This window comes from Epinephelus fuscoguttatus, linkage group LG13 (genome assembly GCF_011397635.1).
Source record: "Epinephelus fuscoguttatus linkage group LG13, E.fuscoguttatus.final_Chr_v1".
NCBI lineage: Eukaryota > Metazoa > Chordata > Actinopteri > Perciformes > Serranidae > Epinephelus > Epinephelus fuscoguttatus.
Window position 1 is genome coordinate 29183841 of NC_064764.1, and position 18814 is coordinate 29202654.

The following is an 18814-nucleotide window of genomic DNA, read 5'->3' on the forward strand; positions in this document are numbered from 1 at the left end:
GAAGCCTTTGGTCCGGAGTTACTGTTGTGATGTGCTAATGAAAGCGACTTTGATCTAAAATAACTCAGGAAGCTGAAACACATCCTGGACCCATGCATGGAATTCAAACAGTCCTGATCTGCTGAGGTTCATGTCGGGGAGCTCAACATGGGACATGCGCACAGAGAGCAGAGAGAAGAATGAATATTGCAAATAGAGATAAGGAGAAGAGGAAAGAACCGGAACAATGACTGACAATAAAAAGTAATTCCACTCTCAATCCTGCTATTTTCCTCCAGTCCTTGACTCACTTTGTCTCACAGCTCCCGTCTTTTGTTCTTTGTTATCCCGCCATCACTCACACTGAAAAACCTGACAACCCATTTATTGCATTTCCATTTCACTGAGAGGTAACAGTCATGGGGGTTTTAAGTAATTGTCAGTAACTCATTCTTGTTTACTATATCATACTGTGGACTGAAGTCACATTGTTTTGCTCTGTTGTTTTCTTTCCATTTTTCCTCTCTAATATTTGTGAAACAGAACTTCTCAACACAAACGGCAGAAAATAAATGAAGAAATAACATTCAGTTTACAATCAGATAACATGCCTATCCAAATAATTACCAATTAAAGGTGAGGTAGGCAGTTTCATTTGGCAACACCAGGCAAAACTTTCGAGCACAGTGTAATTCAGGTGGTCTGGGAGAAAACTGAGCCTGCTTTTGGCTCTATTTTCAGACTTTAGAAAATCTAGCCAGGAGTCACAGGTCAGTTCAAAGAGAGAGGATGTTCCTATTGGCTGTTCTGATGCATGTGCACTTCCCTTCAGCAAAAGACAGATTCAGTGGTTGAGATTTCTGCAGACAAAGTTGCTATTCTAGCATTGGCAACACCTGCCAGCACTGCAAAGCAACCCAAAAAAGGAAGATGGACATATCAGAAGTGACGAAGCAAAGCTTTTCAGAAATTAAGAGAAAATGTTAAGAGTTTAGCTTTCTGCCAACCCAGGGGTCTGCAATATTAACTATGAAAAGAGCCATTTTTGACCAAAAATAATTTTTAAAAATCTGCTTGGAGTCGCAAAACATATTTGAGCCTTACAGTACTATTAGGTCTAAATTAGCCTTTACACAAGATGGCTCCTCTGCAGTGGGATATCTATGATATTTTGATTTGTGTTTTCCTCTGAGACTTTTACTTTTATGGATTTGGAATCCATTGCTGGCCTAGCTAGGGAGGCTCAAGACTAGCCACCGCTGTTGAGGTCTGGAAAAATTTAGAGGAAAGTTATTCATTTTCATGTGATATTTTTTGTCAAAGCCACCGAGAGCCACTGGAGAGGGGCTAAAGAGCCACGTATGGCTCCAGTGCTGCAGGTTGCCTACCCCTGTGCTAGCCAAAGCCGAAGGTGCGTGACTGCGGCTAATCAAAGTTCATGCTTATGTAACTAACGTAAGCTAGAGCCTTGTGTCTTCTCTGCCTCACTCCCTGCCACTACAGACCACCTCACCACGAGGATAGCAGGCAGCAGCTCCGGAGACTGAGCCTCAGTCAGTGGCTGAAGCAACCCGAATCCAGCCAATGCTAACCCCAGCTGTCGGGGACAGGACATCTGAATGTCTGAATGATTTGGCCTCAGTTTTGCGGAAGTTGTCATGTCTTCCATCTTTATCATATAGTACATGGCCCCAACTTTCCTCAGATTAGCAAACTTCCTGTTGCTGCAGTTACACAAGTTAGACCCAGCTCTGCCGCTGGCCACCAACCTGCTGTGACACCCAGCACTGTTGGGTTTAAGCTGGCCAAATTCAAGGTGCTTCAGCCACCAACTGGAGGTCCATCTCCCAAGCTGCTGCCCAGTCTCCTCCTACGGAAGCAGTCCACAGCAGTGGGGAGTGAAGCAGAGGGATAGTGGGGTGATGTCTCTATATTCAACTGGACTTTCTTATTATGTATTTTCTTATCATTTAATTCAAATTACAGATAATAAGTGTCCGTAGGGGAGGTATAAAATCCTGGCTGAAATGTAATCATTCCCGCAAGCATACGATGGGATTGTATCTGCATGTGTTGCAACAGCTTGAACGTTTTTTGTTCAGCATTGAATGACAGCCTTTGCTGCACATGTTCGAGTGGGTTTCCTCCCACAGTCCAGAGATATGCAAGTGTTGTGCAGATACTCATACTGTACTGTGTGTAAATGTGGGTGTGAGTCAGTGATTGTTTGTAGGCTGATATCTGGGATGGACTGGTGACAGATTCAGTGTGTTTCCTTGCATGTGGTCAGATGAAAGCTGATATAGAGTAATTATTGCTGTCTGGTACTTTTTTTTGGACATTTACACGAAAAAAAAAACATCAAAGAGGTTTAATATAAGCTCTGGGCCTATTTCCAAATTTTAATATTATCAGTGTCTGGAGAGAACTGGACCGTGCAGGGTTTGGCGTGACAGTTATTCAAATCTCAAGATCACTACATGTGTTGCCAGCTCTGAACACCATGGCAAACAAAATCCATCCAAAATGGGATTGTTTGAAATTGGACATATTTTATGAGACATCATGTGTTCGCCCTGATTGTTTCGCCTTATTGTGTCTGTGAAGTCTTTGTTTTCGAGGATGCAACACATTGATTTAAAGCAAAAGACCAGCTTGCTGAAACAACACCTATAGGACAAAGACTAATTTACATGAAGTGTGACAATATCTTGGCTATCGGTTTACAGCAGCAGATATATTTGTGTGTATCACAGTTGATATTTCTGCAGATGTCCGTGGACAATCATCTCAGTTACAGCTGCTACTTCTGCGGTGTGTCACCCAATCTGGATACGGTTGACCTGCACAGTCATGTAGACTGCCTCATGTTTTTGGGAATTTAACTCAAAGAAGCCACAAGTACATTTAAGCTTTTTCTTGTAATACTGAAACAAATAATGGAGCTAATTTAGGTATTCAAATAAAGCATGCTTCCCCAAAATCATCCACTTCACTTCAAGATAACTGTCAGGAAATCCAGATTAGTGTTTAAGGCAAGCATCAAAGCTCAGTCATGTCTATTTTTAATTTACTTGTTGACCGACTGTCAATGTGCTTGTAAAGGACGACAAACTGCTCGTCATGCTTGATTTAAGTTTGTTTTATGAAGTTGAAGCTGACCATTTAGGTCATTTTCACACCAGATATTTACCAGCCGTGGCAATAACGTGACGCAGCTGGTGTTGTTTTCTCCTAGTGAGTCTGTGTGTGTGTGTCATCATGGTGAAATGTCGTTGTGGAGACATCTATTGTGGCGAGAACCACCACATATGTCTGTCTGTCTGTGGACAGGTTTTTGTCAAGGCAATAACAATGCAACTGTGCAAGATGCAGTCACAAAACTCTACATGTGTGTAGTTGATAACAAAGCAAAGGCTGCAGTCGAAGATGGAAAAAGGTACAAAAAAAGGTTTTGATCTCTAAAGCTAATTCCCCCCTTCCTAATGAATTATTTTATGTAACTCAACAGTTTACATTTTATTAAGGCTAAAAGGTAAGTATAATTAAGGACAGGCCGCTTTTGAATGACAGGCTGTCTGCTGATAGTGTCCTGGGGTTCTCAGTCAAGTCCACCCCTTGCTCTTCAGTGCCAACGTCTTGCCCAGTATGGTCACTTCTGGCTCCAAAAAGGCAAGATGGCGATGGTGACAGTCATAATGCTGATGCACGGGAGTCCACAAACTATGGGTGATGTCACAGTAGCTATGTCCAGTATTTTTACAGTCTATGGATTTAAACAAAAGCCAACAGAAGTCCTTACCACAAAGCACAAAGCATAACAATTTTAACATGTGTTAATGCCTTTTTATCTGTATGTTTTGTACATTATCTGTGTACATTCGTCTTCTTGTCCTGCACGCAAAATACCAATTATGATGTGCTGTATTGTATTCTGTGTTAAGTATGTAATCTACATCTCATCAGGGTGTAATCAACATGTAATCAATGTGTAATCAATGTGTAATTGACATATAATCGACGTGTAATCGATTGCTGCCCTCTTGGCCAGGTCACCATTAATGAACATTTTATCTCAGTTGGTTTTTATCTGGTTAAATAGAATAAATAATAAAATGTTTTAAGTCACAGCTGGAGTGATTCCATTGCAAGACGGTCTCTGGGTCAACCTGTCACTGTAGGGAAAGCACAGGCATCACTAATAACAATAGCAATGTCTCTGTTCTGTTCAGGTGTCCCAGTAAGCCATGACACTGTGACAGTGGGCCAGCACGCACAACACCAGCACCCTGAAACTGAAGTAGCTAACATTGAATTTATTTTTTACACCTGTGACCAAACTGTCTTCAATGAAAAAGGCCTGCCTAGATAATTACAGTAATCTTCTTTTGAGTCATTTCTGTATCCACAACGATCCCTAAACTGAGCAGATCTCTGTCTCAGAGATATTTTTTTTATCCTGTCCAAACAGCAGATTTCCCAACTTTTTAAATCTAAAATTCAGCCAAACCATACTGACAGATTTAGCACATGAAACTGAAGATGTTCCCCCCCTGAGGATGTCCCCAGACCCCTACTGGGGGTTACATCACTGCATCTGGTCTATAAGCCTCTGGTGTTCTATCATCCCACTCATGGCTCTGAATGTAAGGCCATTTTTTTCCCGTGCCTGTTTGAATGAAACACATAATCCAGAGCTGGCTGTACACTAGGCAGTCAAGCAATTCTGCTCTTGCTGCAGAGGTGCACCAATCCGCGCTCCATTCATTCTCCCTGGCAGACTGGACCCTCCTATTTGTGTGCAGCTGGACCCTTTCATTATTTACACTTGAAATGATAATGACATCATGTGTGTGCAGCTGCACTATTTGCATCCACATGGCGTTCGACTGAATGTGTGTGACAAAATAAATAGGTGGACACGGTTCCTCCTCCAGTATTTACATGCAAACTATATTCAGATGTGGAGGTTTTCTGCTTGGGTGATTTAATAACAGGGCTGAGCCGAAGAGAAAATAGATACAATGTGATAGATGAAGTCAGAGCAAAGGAAAGTTCCTGTCAGGATTTTCTAAGTCATCCTTGCTGCTGATCACATTTCAGCTCTGTGCAGCTTCTTCTGGGGTTAAAACCGTGTGACAGATTTTGTTGAGCTGGCAGCTTCAGTGCCATGACGCGCTGACGTCCCTGGGTAGGGCATCTCTCTTTGAGGCTGACTCTTTGATTCTCCACTGAGTAAAGTTGAAAAGGTTGGAGGGAGATAAATGCCAGCACTTTTGTCATTCTGTGCAGAGACGTTTCAAGAAGACGATATGATTGGCAAAAGGGGGCTGAGAAGAGCCGAGTGTAAGATTTTATTTCATCTGAACAGGTTTAACAAGCACAACTCTACCAAGCAAGCACATACACTTACAGTCATGTCAGCGATGGAACTGCTATGTATAAGAAGACCCTATTAGATAATACAAAACTTGGCCAAAACGTGATCAAGCAAGCCTAGAAGTTACAATGACACTGAATACTAATTGCTGCTTCTCTGTTCTTGGATGCCGCTCAATTCACACAGCACTGAGTCAGATGTGACTGAAACATTGATATGCAGTTCTGTGAAGTGGAGATGATGGCATTTTGTTGGGTGTTTTTTAGCATGGGTGTGTCAAACTCTAACAATGCTCGGCTCACTTTGAACATCCAAATTTCCATGAATCTTTTTAGGAATGTTTTGTCTCTGATTTGACCACAGAAGTGGTAATACTGGCTATTCTTAGAATAATGGAGCAATATTTTTGCAGTCGCCCTTGACAAATTTCACCATTCAACACAGCAAATGCAAGACTATGTAAAGACATTCCCCTCTAGGTTATGAAATGTCTATGTACATCAACTCGACATGTTTGCTGCTGCTGTTAATCCCGACAGAAGACATATTCAGTGTAGCTTGTCCAGATTTTGTCCTCGTTTGGATCATTGCTGGTGTAGGCGCAGGTGCCTGTGGAGCTGCAGGCCACCATGTGGAAGCCCACCTCTGTCAGCTTGTCAAACGCCTGCTCTAGAAAATTATACTTGAGATAGTACCGGGATGTGTATCTCTCCGGGGGCCTGTCCGGGTCCCTGCTCTCATTCAGCGTGTCCCCAAACACCTCTTTGGCCAGAGACGTCTTCCCGCAAACCGTGATGCGCGCCACTCTCCTGAACTTGGCGTCGGTTTGGATGTCCCTGCCAATGGTGTACGAGCCGCGGTATCCTATCGTGATATAGCCCGACTTCCTGGAGTCCAGGGACGGGGAGCGCATGGCCCCGCTGACCGACATGGCGCGTAAAGTCTCCATGCCGCCGGATGAGCCGCACTGCTGCGCGCCCTCCTCAGTGTCGCTCTGGCTGATCTCCTCGCTGATTGAGTTGTCCTTACTCACCCGGGGGCTGAGGCGCTTGGCGAGGTCCCGCAGCTGGAAAAAGTCAGCCTCCCTCTGCAGCCGACTTTTCTCGGGGAAGTAGTCCGGCAGCACCAAGTTCAGGTCCCGGAGGTAATCTAGGATGTAGCGGAACAGGAACCCATCTCTATCCAAGAAGAAGCGCCCTTTGCTGTCTCTCGCCAACTCCTTGGGTGACTTCTTGCTGAACATGGTCCACAGCAGCGAGTCTGGGACTGCGATGAGAGTTTTGTGCCTGGTGACATAAACCTGTCCGCCGACATTCAGCTCGATGATCTCTGAGAACGGGGAGTCACCGCCGCAGCTGGACACTCCGCGCTCTGTGTCGGCCAGTGCCATCTTCTCTGAGCCGCTGCACTGATGTGGGATCAGTGGAAACACTGAGCAACTAAGTGGCAGCGGCGTGTTTATAAAGCCTGGGCTTACCGCGTGCGTGCGTGAGTGCGCGAGCGCGACGGAGGGGTTGACTGTAAAATTAACATGTAACTATAACATGACGGTCCTGCCCAAAATATAAGCGAGCGGTCTCGTGTGTCAGTGCATGTGCAGCCTTCTCTCTCTGTCTTTGTGTGTGTGTGTGTGTGTGTGTGTGTGTGTGTGTGTGTGTGTGTGTGTGTGTGTGTCTTCCAGCATCACTTTGAGCAAACATCCACATCTGGTTGTGAGCCATTTAGTTTTTCTCCTGCCCTGTCTGGCACAAATATAAATGTAGTTCACCTCCTGATAATTATTTAATTAATGAAATGTGTTACAGAAATCCACAAGAAGACACAATATCTCTTATTGTGTGTTCTCAACAATACAGTTATTTTAGCTTTGAAGTCAAGACATGTTTGCAAAATATGGAAAGAGTGACACCTATTGCAGCTCTGATGGAAATGCAGCCATCACACACATCATCAAACAGCCCTTTGGTGAAGTGAAAATACCAATTATCAAGGCACTCACGAAGTTAGAGATAGATAGATAGATAGATAGATAGATAGATAGATAGATAGATAGATAGATAGATAGATAGATAGATAGATAGGGGGCATTGTGAGGTGTTAGAAAGCCTAATGGCTGTAGGGTAAAGTGATCTTCTAAACCTCTCAGTCCTGCAGCGCAGTGAGACCAGTCGCTCATTGCAGCTGCTCCTCTGTCCAGCCAAGATGTTGTGGAGAGGGTGGTTGACATTGTCCATTATGGCTTGCAGCTTATTCCATGTGCGTCCCTCCACCACCATTCCCAGTGGGTCCAGTCCCATGCCCATCACTGAGCTGGCCTTTTTAACCACATTGTCCAGACGTCTGTTGTTTTTGCCTGTCATGCTGCTTCCCCAACAGACTGCAGCATAAAACAGGGCACTTGCCACCACAGTCTGATAAAACCTGAACAGCAAATCCTTGCAAAAGCCAAAAGATCTGAGCCTCCTGAGGAAGAGGAGGCGGCTCTGCTCCTTCTTGTCCAGAGCATAACTCAGACCAGAGTTATTATAGTCTTTTTTTTTTATTTTTCATTAACTTTTATATATTTATTTTTATTTTTCAGCTCAGTCTAGTTTCAGTTTCCTAGAATAGGTTTCCTCGTTTCAGTTCTGTTTTTAGTGGGAAAAAAGTTAGGCATTAGTTTTTATTAGTTTCGATATTAGTTTTAGGGTGGTGGCTTTGTCAGGGGCAAGATTTAGGAAGTTCAGAATGAATATTACAATACAAACAAAACAGTTTGTGAAGGCAGTTGCCTCAGATGTAGAGATCCAAATCTCAATAAAAATATGCACCAACACCTCCTCATGCTTATATGTTTAGTTTTAACCCTATCCCTACGGTCATGTCCTTTAGTTAGTTATAAAACTCTTTGTGAATATTTCAACCTTATATATGTTATGAGTTTGTTGTCTGTCCACACTATTGTACATATTGTTTCTTGTCTTTATCATATATTTTACCGGATATTTTTCATTTTCCGTCACTTAATGTGCAGGTTTGTCACAATATAAATCAAGTCTTACTTTATTTCACTGTTCTTTTTATTTGGGATTGAAGTTTTTATTCTTGTTACTAGATGAATAGTGCATTTCCCTCATTTTGCAATTTCTTTCAGTGTGTTTTTTGTCTAACAGGGCTACACCAATATATCATGGGACCTGTGTCACATGACCTCCACATGAATTCTCTCATTGCACACCTGTTTCCAATGCATTTTACACCCTGATGAAGACTCTCTAGTCAAAACGTGCTGGTTTATCCATGTATCAATAATGGATTTTTAACTACAGTCAGAGTGCCTCGGATGTATTTTTGGACTGTCTGCCTGCACCATGGACTTTCACACTGAGTGAGCTGGCCAATTCTTTCATCTTTATGTGATTATTTGCATCTGCACATCTGATTTTTTTTTTTTTTTTTACAATTAACCACACAGGGCTTTAACCCAGTGCACCACTTCCCTATTTTTCCTCATCTTCCTTAAGCTTGTTGTGCTAACAAATATTGACCAAATTGCCAAAGACTAAAACTAAAGATTTCTTGTATAATTTTATTTAGTTTTGTAAGTACACAATGTCATTTCAGCTCATTTGTTTATCTCTAAAGTTAAGTCTTCATTTTTATTTCAGTTCAGTATTTCAGTGTTTTTTAACATCTAGTTTAGTTTTAGTGAAGTATAATAACCGTGATTCAGACCAAAGCGTTGCATTGATGTCTGAAGGAAATTAATTCCCTAAAAACGTATTTAAGATAAACCATAACCACGACTCACCTAACCCTAAACCTCTCCTTAACTTTCACTTAACCCTAATCTTCACCAGAACCCTTAACCTTGAAATGGTTAACCTTGTGAGGTCTGGCTTTTTGTCAACAAATGGAAGATAAGTTCTCATTACGTGACTGTGTGAACAGACAGCAGTGCTTCTTGAGAACTGGGACTAAATCAGTGGTAACACTTTGTCTGTATCAGATATTTATACACTGTTAAGGCATTGTGAATTCATAGTCAGTGACTTTAAATCCTAGACAACCAGGACTTTAACATGTTGTGTTCCTTTGGTTAATTTAGTTCAATTCAATTGATTAGAACTTTATTTGCCCTGAAGGAAATTCTTGTGCCAGACAATGCTTCAAATTACAGCAACACTAAGTACAGTAACCACAATTTAACGTTCACAACCAGCAACAACCAGTGTGCTCCCCAGGTCAGGGTCAATCATTGGGCCCAGTTATAGAACAATTAAATATCTAGAGTTTGGCAAAGGAATGGCAAGTAAAACAAATGGACTGGCATATTTATGTTTTATGTGTGGGTTTTAAGAGGTATAAATTTGCACTTTTAAAGGCTTTAAATCAACATAGACTTCTAAAATCTTAATATTGTATACTTAAGACTTTTTAAAGTAAAAAAACATCCTTATGAAGAACAGAAACAATACATCTTTATTAATTTGCTCCTAGATCTCTCTCACTGCCATAAAATTCCCACCATGTTGAAGAGACACTGTTGGTCACATCCTCATGTGCGTTACATCACTAGAAAGTCCAAGATGTCCTTTGTACAGTTCATCAGGACTCAAATAGACTGCATGCATAGTGTTAAAATTAGAGCCCTCAGTGTCATGTCCCCTACAGAGAACTAATTTTAAACATGCTTGGTCTTTACTTGAATATGTCTATTTTGTGCTATATTTTACCTCTATTTAATTACAGGTCAGTACTTTTTACTCCATTACAATTATTTGACACTTAAAGTTACTTTTTACAAACTGGTGCATAAAAATTCATCAGGATGCAGTAATTAATTGCTGGTAGAGGCCCCTCAGTTCCCCCGTTTCATATGTATCCCCCTCCAATGTTAAGACATAAGATAAACCCTCATTAACTGACCACAGTATTTCCACTTCCACTTTAATAAAGGCTCTGAGTACTTTATGAACCACTGAAAGTTGGTCAGAGTTGTTCCTCCTGTGTCTACGTGCAAACAATAATGGGTCTAGATCTGAGTTTAGCAGCCTACAGGCTCTTTAATGCAGCCTACAGGCTCTTTAATGCAGTCACCACAAACTTTTATGACCCCACAGCTGGGGTCAAAGCTGGTATTTAGTAATTATTACTTTCCCAGCTATTTAAAAATGTGACATCTTCATTGTCATGTGATTGTCTGTGAGTGCTTGGAGACTCATTTCCCAATTCGATGTGGTGACGGCAACTCATTGTGAAAGTTCCCACTTCTCATCATGGTGAGTTTTAGCCACTTTGGAAATTTGGCCAGTCAGTGCTCAGATTGTGTTGTTGCGTATAAAAGGTGGCAGCACTTGGATGCTTTATCACTTGAAGACATTGTTGGGCGACAGCAATGCTACGCAAGGTTTGACTGTTTTCATTCATACTTAGATATTTTCACAGATTACATTTTTTTTTAGCATTTCACTATTTGAGTTTTCAGGCAGCTTTTGGAGAGTATTTTGTGGTTAAAGACGAATAGATGCTGCATATTTGAGCCTGATTACATCCTGAACAACTGTGCTGTCTCTGGGGATGTTTGCATCTGACCGACCCTGTTTCACCTTTCCAGGGTATTACAGAGAGCTTTGGAGCTGCCATCCATGCCCTTAACATCACCCAGCTGACAGATGGTGTGATTAACAGGAGCAAAAGGATGATGCTGGACAACCTGGGCGTTGGGCTGTTAGGAACCAGGACAGCTGTCTTTAACAAGGCTCTCAAGTACAGCCAGGTACGGCAAACTGCTCGACTGGAGTGGTGTGTACCTACTAAAATATGGCATATGACAACAGATTTGATTTAAAACACTACGAGGATGGCTTATATTTTCTTCAGGATATGTCCTAGTAATATTTGTCTGTGTTGATCAGAAACTCAGGCACTGTCTTCTACAGCTGACAAAACCTCTAATTAACTGTTGTGTACTGTGATTAATTTCCCTTTCTATGGGATGTTGACACTATAAGTCTGCTTCCTTAGTCCAATTAGCTGATACAATCCCTTTTATGCTGCTATTTGTCCATCATTTTTGTTTGTTGAGCTCACATCCATATTTAATTGCAAACTTGTCCTTGCCTGATTGCAGTTGTTCACATCTCATGAGCAGAGCAGTGTTTGGGGTAGATCAGAGATAACTCTTCCTCCCCATTATGCAGCATTTGTCAACGGCGTTGCGGTAAGCTCAGTAAATAAGTGCATCATGATATAAAGTAAACATAAGCATGATATGGTGGTGGTTTGACCTGTGGTTATCCGTTCTGTCACATTTTTTAGGTTCACTCCATGGACTTTGACGACACTTGGCACCCTGCTACTCATCCCTCAGGCGCTGTGCTACCAGCCCTGCTGGCTCTGGCAGAGACGCTGCCCAGTCAGCCCTCTGGTCTCGACCTGCTGCTGGCCTTTAACGTTGGCATCGAGGTGCAGGGTAGACTCATGAGGTTCTCCAGAGAGGCCTACAACATCCCAGAGAGGTGAGGTATTTTGTCATATTAACCAACATCAGACTGTTGAGTGTTCAAGGGTTGATTCACCCAGATTGCTAAAAGAACAACACCTACCTCAGGTGGTATTTGGGGGGCTGGAGCCTATCCCAGCTGACATTTGGTGAGAGGTCGGGTACACCCTGGACAGGTCACCAGACTATCACAAGGCTGACACATAGAGACAGACAACCATTCACACTCACAGACAATTTTAGAGTCATCAGTTAATCTAGCCTGCATGTCTTTGGACTGTGGGAGGAAGCCGGAGTACATGGAGAAAACCCACGCTGACATGGGGGAGAACATGTAAACTCCGCACAAGGAGACTCCCCCACCCTGGGGTTCGAACCAGGAACCCTCTTGGTGTGAGGCAACAATGTTAACCACTGCATCCAATATTTTCTTGACAAATCAATTAATCATTCAGCTTATAAAATGTCAGAAAGTAGTGAAAAATGTCCATCACAAATTCTGTTAAAGAAATACTTCACCCACAAAATGACCATTTGTATATCAGTTAAACACCCTGTGTTACCTTGACTTTGTTAATTTCTCCCACAATTCTACAGTGATCGAGGGAATCCAAAAACTCTTCATGAAACTACTTGATGAATTAAAGTCATCGGGGTTCCTCGTGCAACATTAGCCAAACTATATTAAAACATCTGTTTACAAACTCCCACACAACTCATGCAGTAATCCAAGTTTCATTTATCCAGTCTTATGCTCTGTAGTCTGTACTCCCCAAACACACAGCTTTTTCCGATGAGGAACTAAAACTGACACTTATCTGTGCTCTCTTCAAAGCCAGACTCCATTGAGAAAAACTGTAATTTTCAGAAACTTTGATGTGTGAAACAGTCAGTTTCGATTTAACAAAGTCACACAATAACACAAACTAACTGCCTGAGGCAGTGGTAGACCAGCAGCTCCTGTGTTCAGCGAGGTAAAATGACTGTTTTTTAAAAATGAAGTCTGGCTTTGAAGAGAGCAAAGTTTTACTTTAGGTTAAATGGTACTGTTTTTGCAAAAAATGCATGTGTTTGGGAAGTGCTGATGAGCATATGATGATAAATGAGACTTGAATTATACTGCACCAGTTGTGGGAGTTTATACACCAATGTTTTAGTGTAGTTCTGCTGTTGTTAACGGCAGACCCCTATGACTTCAGTTCATCAAGACTCATCAACACTCCAATTTGAGAGACTGAAACCAATAAATGTTTAGCATTTATGTTGGAAAAGTTATTCTCACATTTCGATTCTGAAAATAGCTGCCAATTAATTTTCCGTCAATCAGCTAATAAATAAATCAGCATCAATCATCTGGTTCAAATCATCATCAGTTCAGTTGTTAAACTCAATTAGATCTGAATGTTCTCTTCATCTTTCCTTCTCTTTCCCACACCCAGATTCCACCCTCCCAGTGTTGTTGGCGTGATGGGCAGTGCCGCAGCCTCAGCTAAGCTCCTGGGTCTGTCCCCCGCACAGTGCGGTCATGCTCTGGCTGTTGCAGCCTCCTCCGCTGGGGCTCCCTTAGCCAACGCCGCCACACAAACCAAACCTCTCCATATTGGTAATGCTGCTCAGAGAGGCCTGGAGGCCGCTCGGCTGGCCCAGATGGGACTGGAGGGGAATCCGGCCATCCTGGATCTGAACTCTGGGTTTGGCGTTTACTACAAAGACTACAGTCCTTCACCCATGGAAGTTTCTCCTTCTGCTGACTTTAAATGGATTCTGGAAGACCAGGATGTGGCCATCAAGCGCATCCCTGCTCATCTGGGGATGCACTGGGTTGTGGACGCGGCGCTGGCAGCCCGTGAAAAGCTTGAAAACACACTGGGGCACTTTGACCTCAGCCAGATCACACATGTCACACTTCGAGTGCCTCCATCTAAGTACGTTGACTGCCCCTTACCTGCCACAGAGCACCAAGCCAGGCACTCATTCCAGTTCAACGCCTCTTCTGCCCTGCTGGATAACAAAGTGACAGTTTCGTCTTTCAGTGATGCTCAGATTAACCGGCCTGCTCTGAAGGAGCTGTTGACCAAAGTGGAGGTGGAGACCCCGAAAGATAATCAGCCCAGCTTTGACAAGATGTACTGTGAGGTGGAGATCGAAACAGAGCAGGGGCATAGTTTTACAGCCAGGTGTAATACCTTTTATGGCCACTGGAGGAAGCCGCTGAGTCAGGAGGACCTGGTAGAGAAGTTTTGCATGAACGCTTCCTCAGTGTTGTGCTCAGAGGGAGTGGAGGGTGTGATTGACGTGATAGGAAACATTGAGAGAGTGAGAAGGTGCTCAGTCTTGGGTTCATATCTGAGAATGACAAGTGGTCAACAGGAGCAGTTATACAGCACACAGAGAGTGTGATTATACAGTGTGTGATGAGGCCGGTGTAGTGAGTGTGTTATATGTGTGTGATGTCAAATAATACTTTGAATTTTTCCACAAGAATCATAATGTAAATATTTATTCATCCTTTTTCTTTCATGGACTAAGAAATAAAGGAACTGAAAAGTGAACTTCTTTGTTTTATTGCATTGTTTGTACTTCACCACAGCTGCTGTTGATTTTCTAAAATGTGATTAACATTGCCGACACGATGCTGATCGAATGCATCACAACATAATCCAATAAAACTGAGTCAAACAGAAATTTCTGCAAAATAAATCAGACCATGCTGTGCACATTACTTGTACAAACATGTATATTTTAAGAGCATCTGAATGTGCTTTTGATGAAGGAGTTACTGTGACACAAGCTCTCTAAAACGACAGCCCCCCATTCTTTTCTGTTTGGGTATTAGTGCAATTAAGCGAGTTTCAACACGTCCTTCACCATCGCTCCGATCCCATCAAATATCTCATGTATGGGAGCGTTGCACATGAATGCAGACGTGGTGACCAGCTTGTTCTTCTCGTCCACGTGGCTCTCGCCGACGCCCTTACTCACGTGCTTGCAGCCCAGCTGGTTGATGGCCGCTGCAGTGTCGGTAGTGTCAGGATACCTGAGAGGGAGAGAGAAGAAAAAGAAGCATTGCACAATATTTAACTGCTTTAAAGGATTCAGAGGTTTATATGTCGCACACACAAACAATATGTGTAATGAAAAGACGTGTCATGCTCTTCACGTGTCACAATTCTAGGTCTTACTATACTGTAAAATCAAATCCTCTCAAATTCCAGGCTACAAGTTTAATTAATTTATTTGAACATACCTAGAAAGAAAACACAGGGAAAAATAAATTAAAGGTTTAATCATTGTGTAGGGGAGGTCAGAAGCCAAAAATGGCGTATGAAGATACCTCCCCCTGTTCAATAACTACAATCCTATATAAAAAGAATAAGATAAAAACAAAGACTGCATAATTGAACAAGAGTTCCAGACTAAGCAGTAATACAAAAATGTTAAAATATTTACAAGCTAAAATGCATTAAATATAGGAGCCATCCATGGAGTGAAACGTGTGTAGGTTGCTAATTTGTCCAGTAGGGGTCACTGTACTGTCATGGGTGTCTGCTAATACAGGTAGGAACCATTCACTGATGGACTAGTGTTGCTAGACTGGGGAAAACATCAAGTCAGGTGTACACTGCTCAATGTAATGGTGAAAGTTTGTACCTTTGAAAGGTTTATGGACACCGATTCACTAAAGACTACAGTGGTGACAAATAAAGTATGCATCAAAGAAGAAGAAGGAGTGTTTTCACCTGATGAGTAGCAATCGGTTAGCGTTTCAATTAGTAAGTATCCTGTCAATGCAGCCCCTCAGTGGCTTTAAGTTTAGGCTTAGTCACTGTACAAATGAGTCAACAAAGTGTTAAGTGTACTTTCACATTAGAGTCCTTTTCAGATGTTTTTAAATAATATAAGTGTTGATTGTAGAGATGGAAGTAGTTTGCTCCAAAGAGATGATCCTTTGTATTTCAATAAATATTGATTAATGAAAGTCCACAGAAGATAAAAGTCCATAATAGTGCTTTGCGGAATATGAGTGAATGTCTGAGGAAGACTTAAAAAGGTTGTGCAAAACCCTGGGCAAGTCATGAGTAAGATGTACATATTTACACATGAATACACAAATCTGGTATATGTTCCAATTAAATGTTGATAAAAACTGATATTTTGCAAAGAGAGAAGATGACTTGAAACTAGTGATTAAGATTATAAACTCATGAGGAAAATGTTTACTGAGATAATTATAAATCAAGTAAGAAGTTGGGTCTTCTTCCCATAGACTTCTATACAATCAGATGAAGCCGCCCTCTGCTGGTCATTAGAAAGAATGCACTTTAGGCACTTCTGGCATCACTTTTCAGACCCAGAGATAACCCCTTGACTGTAACACTGTATATTGTGTTCTTTATTACACACATTATTTAACTTTGTCAAATTCTGCTGCCTACATTACCCACAATGCATCTTGTCAGTCTTATAGTAGTATCATCCTCAAGTTTCTAACCTGAAGCAGAGATGAGGAGCGGGCTACACAGGTTTTGTAAGCTCATTTCTTTTTAACTCCACACCCATTAATTCATTTTCAAACTTGACATCAATTTGTCAGACTTCACACAGCTCCCTCTGGAGCCACAAAAGGTTTTATACAACTGCTTTCACATATGCAGCTGTACTCCTCAACATAAACTTTGATGTGTAAAATCAGTGGAGTTCCCCTTTACTACATATCTGGGGTGCTCAGGCAAGTTGGACTCACTTCTCATCCTTCTCGATACCGACAGTGACCTCACAGCCGGGAAACACCTTGGCAGCCAGGACAGGTGAGATGCAACAGAGGCCGATGGGTTTACCCTCGCCATGAAACGCCTGCAGCGTGGCCTTGACCTCGTCATTAACAGAGCAGTCCTTCCCCTGCACCGCCCATGTGCAGAGGTTCTTCGCTGCCCCAAAACCACCTACGAGACATTGCAAAATTTCGGTTACTCAGGTCATTCAGTCACTCATTGGTAGACAAAGGAGAGATGCTTTTAGTCATGAATAGTTACTATTAAAAATGGCCACCAACTTCAGTCTCATGGGGTTTTTAATGGATGTACACGATCTTTTATCAAATTGAGTGCCTCCAGAACACAACAGGATGAAATCCTGGTGGTAAGGGAGCAGGCTGTCATGTTGTAGTAGAACAAACCTGGGAATATAATGGCATCGTGGTCTTTGACACTGAGCTTAGACAGGTCCTGGATGTTTCCACGGGCCAGCCTTGCACTCTCCACCAACACGTTTCTCTTCTCCTCAGACGGTTGGCCTTTCAGGTGATTCACCACGTGCATCTGGTCGATGTTAGGGGCAAACATGTTGACCTGCAGTGAAAAAGCAAAGGCGAAGACTGGTTATAGTTTTTTTTTAATTAGCAATTAATTGAAAGAAATGTCCATCACAATAAGTACATGAAATCCAACATGATGTTTGCTACTTGTTTGTTTGGTCAGACCAACATTTCTAATCTAAAGATATTCAATTTACTATTACCTAAAAGTGAAACAAGGAGGATAATAAAAAGACTGAAACTTTGGCTGACGCCCACTTTATTTTTTTGTCTAACTTGGACTGCTGAAGCCTCATAATGGCTTTTGTTTTCCCATCAATGCTTGTCCAACCCAGTGGAGTCCTCAGCACGAAACATAACTGTATTTCCATTTGCTGCAATAAATGATTAAATCTATGACGAGTGTTCCTGGCTGAAACTGCTTTATTCAGTCATTTTACCAGTTTAAATCACCTGGTCCTTTTGTTTAGAGAGGAAGGGACCTCTGTGGATGATTTGGCTCCTGGTACACACCTCCTGAACAATGAACACTGAAGGAATACTAACCAGGAGAAGTGTCAGCTGGTTGCAATCTGCAGTCCTCACTGCTAGATGCCCCTAAACCCCCTTTTAAAAAGTTATACACAATTTGTGTAACTTCGGCGACCAGAGTCAGAGTGCATCAACAATGTGAATCACAGTCTGAGCTACATGACCTGACCCCAAACCCTGCAGCATGTGTATTAACTTTATGTAGTCACAAACAATAAAAATAATGAAAGAGCAAACATGTTGCACTCTATCAGGCCACACAGGAAGCTCCTGATAACAAAGTGATGTATATAAATGTGCATATATCTCAAATAAAACACACAGCACAGTCAATGCAGATCAAACCAGTCTCAACGAACTTACACTTGCACCTCCTCTGCTCAGGTGGACCAGAACAGCGGAGGCCTCGTGGATCTCACTGCCATCATAAACCCCGCAGCCCGCCAGCACCACGGCCACGCGCTTACCCATCTGTGTCGTGTAGTAACTTTTACTGACTGTCTGGACGGTCCTGAATGTCAGGAAGTTACGACCACAGTGGTTCAGCAGGGTGAGCATGGCGGACTGTCAGCGGAGAGGACGCCCCCTTCTTCTACGTCTTCTTCCTCTGCGCTAACAAGCTAACGGTTGGTCGGCGCCATCTTGTGTCTGAACCTGAGCACTGCTGCAACAAGTGGAACACTGAAAGGGCTCTCAACGTCTGTTTTGTTCGTATTAACAAGTCAAAATTGTTCTTCTTAACTGTAGACGGTAGAAATAAAGATAAAAAAAAAATATAAAAATAAAGTAAAAATGTCTTCGCAAGTAAAAATATAACGCGTTAAGACGACGGAACACACCCTGTTAACAAGTACATTTCTAACGTCTTTTAAAGTTTAATATTGGGTGCAACCATTTCACCAGTTTCGGAGGGGGAACTGATCAATAGTATTCGGTTTACATTGTATTCACAAAAGAGTCCACTAGATGGCAGAATTAAATTAGAGTACATAGGGCATGATGTTTACTCATCTATTCTGAATATGTGTTAGTGATTTGTCTTAATTCTCTCATGTTTTTTTTTTCTACTACTTTGCTTATTAATTACTGATATCACTTGGTAGATCCGAGATTTAATAAGTCAGCA

The 18814-nt window shown here is 42.1% G+C and overlaps 3 protein-coding genes across 4 annotated transcripts; 1 reads left to right on the top strand and 2 right to left on the bottom strand.

The window, feature by feature from the left end:
- Nucleotides 1-4790: 4790 nt before the first annotated feature.
- Nucleotides 4791-6968, bottom strand: kctd12.1 (potassium channel tetramerisation domain containing 12.1). The gene has a single exon (XM_049594416.1). It carries the CDS (start codon nt 6747-6749, stop codon nt 5886-5888), a length of 864 nt encoding a protein of 287 aa, XP_049450373.1. The 5' UTR covers nt 6750-6968; the 3' UTR covers nt 4791-5885.
- A 1100-nt stretch (nt 6969-8068) lies between these two features.
- On the top strand, nt 8069-14802 carry acod1 (aconitate decarboxylase 1). Of its 2 annotated transcripts, none has more exons than XM_049594414.1 (5): nt 8069-8726; nt 10956-11117; nt 11472-11561; nt 11660-11859; nt 13283-14802. In XM_049594414.1, exons 2-5 carry the CDS (start codon nt 11040-11042, stop codon nt 14241-14243), a joined length of 1329 nt encoding a protein of 442 aa, XP_049450371.1. In that variant the 5' UTR covers nt 8069-8726; nt 10956-11039; the 3' UTR covers nt 14244-14802. The 2 variants fall into 2 exon arrangements, with proteins under 2 accessions (XP_049450371.1, XP_049450370.1); XM_049594413.1 differs by lacking the exon at nt 8069-8726 and adding an exon at nt 9377-10748.
- Nucleotides 14392-18297, bottom strand: zgc:162944 (uncharacterized protein LOC569993 homolog). Its single transcript, XM_049594417.1, has 4 exons — nt 18052-18297; nt 17020-17191; nt 16588-16786; nt 14392-14880 (listed from the first exon to the last, which is right to left on the bottom strand). Exons 1-4 carry the CDS (start codon nt 18244-18246, stop codon nt 14685-14687), a joined length of 762 nt encoding a protein of 253 aa, XP_049450374.1. The 5' UTR covers nt 18247-18297; the 3' UTR covers nt 14392-14684.
- Nucleotides 18298-18814: the final 517 nt, after the last annotated feature.